Source organism: Corvus brachyrhynchos, unplaced genomic scaffold (genome assembly GCF_000691975.1).
Source record: "Corvus brachyrhynchos isolate BGI_N302 unplaced genomic scaffold, ASM69197v1 scaffold223, whole genome shotgun sequence".
In the NCBI taxonomy this organism is placed as follows: Eukaryota; Metazoa; Chordata; class Aves; order Passeriformes; family Corvidae; genus Corvus; species Corvus brachyrhynchos.
This window is the reverse complement of record NW_008237174.1, coordinates 2,999,671-3,007,039: the sequence shown is the minus strand read 5'-3', so window position 1 is coordinate 3,007,039 and position 7,369 is coordinate 2,999,671. Positions and strand designations below refer to the sequence as shown.

At 42.3% G+C, this 7,369-nt stretch overlaps 1 protein-coding gene across 1 annotated transcript in view; it reads right to left on the bottom strand.

Moving 5' to 3' along the window:
• Positions 1-5,052: 5,052 nt before the first annotated feature.
• Positions 5,053-7,369, bottom strand: part of COPS9 (COP9 signalosome subunit 9) — a 2,927-nt gene continuing 610 nt past the window's right edge. Inside the window, exons 2-3 of the mRNA XM_017728725.1 lie at positions 7,299-7,367; positions 5,053-5,362 (exon numbers count right to left, since the gene is read on the bottom strand). Coding sequence (XP_017584214.1) covers positions 5,325-5,362; positions 7,299-7,367 — 107 coding nt within the window. The 3' untranslated portion in view covers positions 5,053-5,324. The remainder of the gene's footprint in view (positions 5,363-7,298; positions 7,368-7,369) is intronic.

The window sequence follows — 7,369 nt, the reverse complement described above, 5'->3', positions numbered from 1 at the left end:
TCAGAGCCAGAAAGCAGGAACACTCCCCAATGAAAGATTGAAGTCACTGCACTAACAATCAGAGAGAACTAACATGGAAAGCTGGAGACAGCTGGAGAGACTGGCCAGTCTCATCCAGCAGGGAAACCATCTGTAAAAGCATCCATAGGCCTTTCAAACACAATTATAGGCTGGTCCTAATTGTACTTCAACCCCATGTAATCACTTGTGCCAGTAATTAATTGGAATACAAATAGCAGCTGCACTAAACCATGAAGAGCTACAAGAAAAAGATAAATTGCTTGCAAGACTTGCATTTCTGAAGTATAAACTCACTAGAGGGTTTTCATCATGGAAGCAGGCAGAGGGATTAGGATCAAGTCTGACATGTGGCTAATCAGCTACTCTTCTTCCATACAAGAAATGCCATCAGGTTTAAAGTCTTTGAAATACTGTGGATGAAACCAGAGCATGCCCAGGCTGCCACATGCTTCTATGACTGTATTTGTGCTGGGTGTAGGTACTTGATGAAAAGACTCAGTCTGCCATGGGACTATGAGTCAGCAAACCCACCCTCAGCTCATCCTAGGATGATCAGCCCAGTCCACTGCTCTTTGAGAACACTGTGAGACTTCCTTACATGGAGGTGCAGTTCATTACCCTCCAGCCAGTCCAGGGGGAAAGAAAGGTTTATTCCAAATGAAATGGATGCATTAAATGTCAATATTTATTTCTTCCTGCAGGGATTCCCACCCTCAAGGAAATCTGTGGGATCCCTCCTTATAAGCAGGACAGATTTATGGAGAGGCATCAGGGAGGGAGGCAGAGAGATCACACTTGAAGACAAATCTTTAATTCCCTTCTGGAGTCAGGCAGGGAAGGAGAGGGGGTATGAACCAACACACCCAGCTCCCTCTGAAAATCTGGGCATCTGTGGAAGTGGAGCTCTGCCTAAAGGAGAGGACAGCACAGCTTCTCTGCTCCTTGACAGGGATTTCCAAAGAAGCCATTCTAGATCTGTACCATGTTTTGGCAAGTGTTGTAAGGCCAAGGTGGATCTGTCATCCTGGATGACGTACAACACAGGGAAGGTGATTCCCACACCACAGCACCTGTACCCCAGTGATGCAGAGGCAGCTCCAAAGCAGTAGATCATCAAAAGGCCACAGTGGGACACTGCTCAGCAAGCTGCACTGGAAGTTGAGGCACACCCTGACTCGGAAGCTCTCTGACAGGACAGAGCCACTGTCCTGTGACAGGAGTTGCCTCCGAAGTGTCCTCGCCAAAGCACCCCCAGCTGGGACTCCCTTGGTGGGACAGCTCCTGTCAGCACCAGGGATGCTTTGTCACATTCCCTTGGCAACAGGTATCCCCTTGCCACATCACCCACCTCATACACAACATTTTCAGCTGTGCATCTGTTTATTCACAATATTCAAAATAGAGCCCTTTCTTCCACCAGGCTTTAAGTTAACATGAGTTCATACAAGATTACCTAAGACTTTTTTCATAAATAAGCAAGCATCATTCACAAAATAGTCCTACTTGTGAATTTTAAAAATGTTAAAAGATACTGCTCCTGTCTCCCTCTGTTCTGAACTCCTTATAGCAGCTTGACTAAAAGGTTTGTAATAAGGGTCAGGATTCTAACCCTGCTGCTTGGCAAAGGCCAATGAGCAAATATAAAAGCCAAACTAAAAAAAAAATAAACCTGAAAGAAAAAACATGGAAGCAAATTTTCATGCTCAAAGCCACCCCTGCTGCCAAGGACTGACTTGTATCATGCTTTTCCAAAATATCCCTGATGTGATGCTGGCATTCCAGCCCCATCACCAACAGGTACACGCAGAGAACAGGGCTGCACTATCATCTGCCCAGCATGTTCTTATGTGCTGAAAAACTGCACATTGAGAGCAGGAAGATGCCTGCCAGCTTCTCAACACCCCAGGGAAGCAGGAAGAAGTCCATTTATTCATCTAAATGAATTCCTTCGTTATCAAGAAAAATACCTTCCACTTCAATTATTGAAATAAAATATTAAAGGGAAAACTTTTAATTCCCCGGAAGTAAACTAAGCAAAAAGCCATCAAGGAAAACCCACTATTGCCACATTAGGTCTGAGCTTGCCTGTTCCTGCTCATATGAAGAACAGTGGAGCACTGGATACTGGATAACCTGGAAACCAGCCCAGAAGCAGCACTGCAGAAATATTATACACAGATGACAGCCAGCTTCCTTTAGCATGGCAACTTTCTCTCCCTCACAATGACTGGATTCTTTTCAGCTCAAAACAGATTGCACATTCTTATTTCCAAAGAATGTACTGGGACAGTCTGCAGTTCCCTACAAACAGAACCCTGGCCTGTTGAGAGTCTTGAAGGGAACAGGCTGACATTTAAGTGTTTTGAAGCAATTACTTTTCATCTGTGCTGCACCACTGGCTACACCCTTCTAAGGCATTTTCAGCACTTGGGACCTCATCCTGCCAAGTCTCAGGCAGATCAGCTTTACAGATTGCCAGCTGTCCCACTGCAGTCACTGGGACAATTCACAAATCTATTCAGACTAGAGCCTTTATCTGGATGTTGAAATACTGAGCAGTACCCAGCAGCTTATAACCTAATACACATCAGTCTAAATGTGTGCTTATTGCTGTTAGAACAGCCTTATTCCCTAAGAAACACTTACTATGAGATGTGTCAATCTCAACAAAAGGGACAGGAATCAGAGCTCAATAAGTGAATTGGCCAAGGCAGTCAAATGCCCTGTACATCAATTTTTATTAGAGATTTTGACATCTTGTGATTATTTCCTGACAACAGGCTGATTGCCCAGACTAATTAGAATGAAAGCCTTGACAAATGGTAACACAGAAACAATGTGAAGCTGAAGGGCATTTTGTTCTTCATCTAACACCATTCCAGAAGGGACCCAAACAAATTACAGCTCCTGCTGGAAGTTTAACACACTCAGAGTCCTCTTTAGAGAGATGATGTGATACACACCCTCAGCCTCACTGTGCAGGAGGGAACTTCACACTCCAGACAGCTACAAGATGCATGTTTGGCAATATCCCATCCCAACTCTGCATGTTCCTCCTATTTCATTCCACCCCAGGAGACCCACACAGGTATCAGATTGAAGGCCAAGCTCAGTTAGCAGGAGAGCAGCTGGGAATACCCAAGAACCCCCAATAGCTGCAACCAGAGCAGCATTAGCTGCACACCCAGGCAGTTAATGAGATTCCACAGCTTTCTTCGTTAGGACTTAAACACTTTTAAACACCCACAGACTAGGTTCCCTCCCTACAGACACACATACCATATTTCCCAGGTGCCAGCAGTACTATTTATGCTGCTTTTCTACATGAAACCCTGAGTTTCTGGGAATCTTCACAAAAAGGTATGTTAGCTATACCTACCTAGAATGGATAGTTATATCCTACCAGGATGAAAACTCCTGCTGGACCCAGGAGCATTATTTGCCCTCTACCCTGTTCCTCAGAGAGAGTTCCATGTTTTGATCAGGTGAGATGTTACAAAACTAGAACCACTCACCTTTAGCACCTTCAAACCAATGTTCACTGAGGTTTTAGACATCTTTAAAGGAGAGAACACCATCCATACTGAAGTGTAACTGTTCAAGGTGGGTTTGTATCACAGAATATACCCTGCTGCTGTGATCAAACTTAATGCTCAAGTTTCTTACAGATTAAGAAAGCAAATGGAAAAACAAAGAACTATGGACAAAACGTGGACAAGGATGTTTTCCAAAACCAAGATGACCATAATGAGGAATCAGCAAAAGTAGATAAAAGAACAGAGGAGAGTTGCTTCTTGAATCTTATTTCTTCTTCTGCACCTGCCCAAAATGCTGCCTCCATTTCCTGGCAGCAACTCATTTCTCAAAACCTAGTTTGGAGAAAGCACAGCACCAAAGCCAGAGACAGTCCAAGCACACTTGCCACCACTCAAATTGTTTTACCTTGGTCTCAATGAGGAAAACTGGAAACCCCAGGCTCTCAGCAAAGCAAGCACTAAGAGGGAAAGGACACTGCCTGAGCAAGGCTGTTCCTTCAGGGACACAGCACAGTTCAGGCACCAAGCAGAGTAAATGTCAGAATGCTGATTTAGAGTACACTGCATGATGAAACACAGGCTGTTCAGATATCCACAGCAACACAATCAAAAAACGCCTAAACCCTACTGGGTTTATTGTGCTTACAGTTTTAAGTTTATTTAAAAATGGTCAGAACAGTTACTGTTAGATTTAAGATTTCCTTTTTTAAGGCAAACTAAAGAAATAAAAATGTGATAGAAGTATGAAAGGGTTTCCCTGCAGGTACAATTTTAGTGTGAAGTGTTTAAAGAAAGATCAGTCACAGTATTATGTTTGCGATCAATTTATGGAATACAGATTGCATTTGAGATTAGACAGGATTACACTCTTGACTCTGAAAAAATATACTAAAAACTCACCTGTTCTTTTCATTCTGAGATCCAGTTTGGTCACTGAAGGGTAAAAATGAAACATTTCTATGTTCTGAAAAACTTATGTCAAAAATCTGAACTAGTATTTCAACAGCCTGATTCATATACACTATACCTCTAAGCACAAATAAGTGCATTAGCATCTGCAGGAAAAGAAAATAATTTTATGTTTCTTTTTCTATAAAGTACAATTTCAAGAATGAAATTCTATTTTTAAATCCAAGCATTCCCATGGTCTGGGGTCAGAACATTTCTCTGCTTAATGTATCAAGGTGTAATTACTTTTTGTTTCTGTGTTCCTTAAATTAAAAGTGAAGTACTGATGGTAGCTCTCTGTCTTGAAACAAAAGACAACCCACACTCTTCTCAGTCCAACCAACAAATGAGTTGGACTATTCAGAACAAGCAACCATCTTATCCCAAGACAATCTTTTACAACAAACTTTTCTAGGCAGCAATGTGCCCTACTGCATATCTTTTACGTAATATCCAAAAGGAACAATGATTATTTAATACCAAAATACTCAGTCTAAGGGAGCTCAGAAGACAGCAATATCTACTTTTAAAGTATAAGCCAGAGAGAGAGGGTTTTCTTCAGTATTTTATTCAATAAGCACATCAGCAAATAAAATTTCCAGGAAAATCTACACACCGCTTCGTAGAAATAACAGTGCACAGTTCCCTCCTTAGTTATCTTTAACCATCTGGTTTTCATATTCCCCAAGCAGCTTATACAGGTTTTTTTCCCCCCCTCTGTGATTTTCCCATTTTGATTTAATTTAATAAATAATGGACTGCACAGGCAATCCTAGAGAAAAATCCACATCTCGGCACTGCATAGCTGGGCAACTAAGTTCACTGGATGTCGTCGTCATCAAAGAGATCTTCAAAATCTAGTCAGAAAAATAAGACAAAAATTAACCTCAAGTTTCCATGTTACAAATGCACATACAAGTACAGTACTTCATTACTTGGATTAAGGACAGAAATAAAGGTGAATTCAGTGAATGAGAGTTACTGCACCATCAGTTATTAGAAACGTGCATCAGGGTGAGAAGAGACAGCAAAGGCAGACAGACCCATGCACACAGTCTGTGGCATGGACAAATTAAACTGCTTCACCTGCACAATACAAGCTTTGCAGGTAAATTCACAAAAGCAAAGCTTCAAAGGAAGGACTTTTATAAAGTTATTAAGTATCCATCACAGAGGGGCTCAAGCATGAATCCCAAAGCTCAGAACTGCGCAAGTACTAGCTTTATGCATGCAGCAAGTCTCAGTGTAGACAATCTTGCAGAATTCTGGCTTTTGGTCATAGCATCCAAGCACACCCCCTCAAATTTTGCAGATTAATGAATTGAAATTTGTGTTAAAAACCCCTTCCTTAAAAATATTTGATTGCTTTAAAGGTGCCAATAACATTTCTGTCTCAGAACACATCTCCCACTAGTGAAATGGTTCTAGGCCCCATTGGAAGCACTCTTAACTACTCAGCTTTGCATCTTCTTTGTATACTGAACATAAACTAACAATCTAACTGAATACAAGTCTTTATCCTTACAGAAAGCAGTTTACAAGTACTGTGCAACGAACTGAGGATGAATCTTCATTTAGAAGAGTCCTAAACTACCACTGGAACACAGTGCCACAGCATGATGTTAAAAATATATGGAAATAGCTACTCCTGAATATGCTGGCTCCAACAGAGCTGGGTGTCCCTCACAACTGCTGAGAGTAGAACTGCCTTTTACTCCTGTATTCTAAGTCTTGAGCAAAATGAGAAACATACTTTATTTTGGAATTAACACCAGTTTGTGATATTAACAGTACCACAGCAATCAGATTTAATAACACCTAAAACTCACTGTTGAAATGTCTAAATGTGTTTCTTCAGAAGTGTAAAAACCCCTTTAGCAACTAAGTGCAGAGTGTTGTATATTCTACCCCTAAGTGGCCTGATACGTAGCTCTTCTCTGTAAAAGCAGCTGTAAATACTTACATATAGGCTGAGAGAATTGAGATTGTTCAGCCTGGAAAAGAGAAGCTTCAGGGTGGCCTAACTGTAGCCTTTTAGTACCTGAGGGAGCCTACAAGAAAGACTGAGAGACTATTTACAAGGGCCTGGAGTGACAGCGTAAGAGGGAATAGCCTCAAACTGACAGAATGTAGGCTTAGGTATTTGGGAAAAAGCTCTTCCCCGTGAGGGTGGTGAGGCCCTGGCAGAGGCTGCCCAGAGAAGCTGTGGCTCCCTCATCCCTGGAAGTGTTCAAGGACTTGTGGGATGGGGCTTGGAGCAACCTGGGATAGTGGAAAATGTCCCTGCCCGTGGCAGGGGGTGGAACGAGATATCTTTAAGGTCCCTTCCACCCCAGGCCATTCTGTAAGTCTGTGATTCTATATTCATACAGCTGACTTTCAAATGCAGAAAGTATATCAAAAACAACGTTTTACTTCCATTTGGGTACATATGCACGTATACTTTGAGAGTTAATGAACTACCTGTAAACTACTAACACTCAGAGATAAATTTTTAAAGTCCTGCCCACATTTTTACATGTATTTGCACTGTTTAACATAAGCTATTTGTTATGTGAACAGACGAAGGTATTTTTCCTTGTAACGATTAACACGCTAAACCTTTCAGGAGAGGAAAACCCGCATTTTACCGCTCCCACCGGCATCATTTGGCACTGAAGCGCTCTCACACCGCTCTCCAGATATGGTGAGCGACAAGTTTAGCGAGCACCAGGCATCACAGCCACGAGAGAGAAACCAGGCGAGGTTTGCTGAGATACCCCTCCAGCCCCCCCGGAGCAGGGCGGTCCTTACCGTTGAAGAAGTCAGCGTGCACCGCTTTCTCGTTGGCGGCCAGATCCATCAGCAGCCCCGTGCTTCCCCCT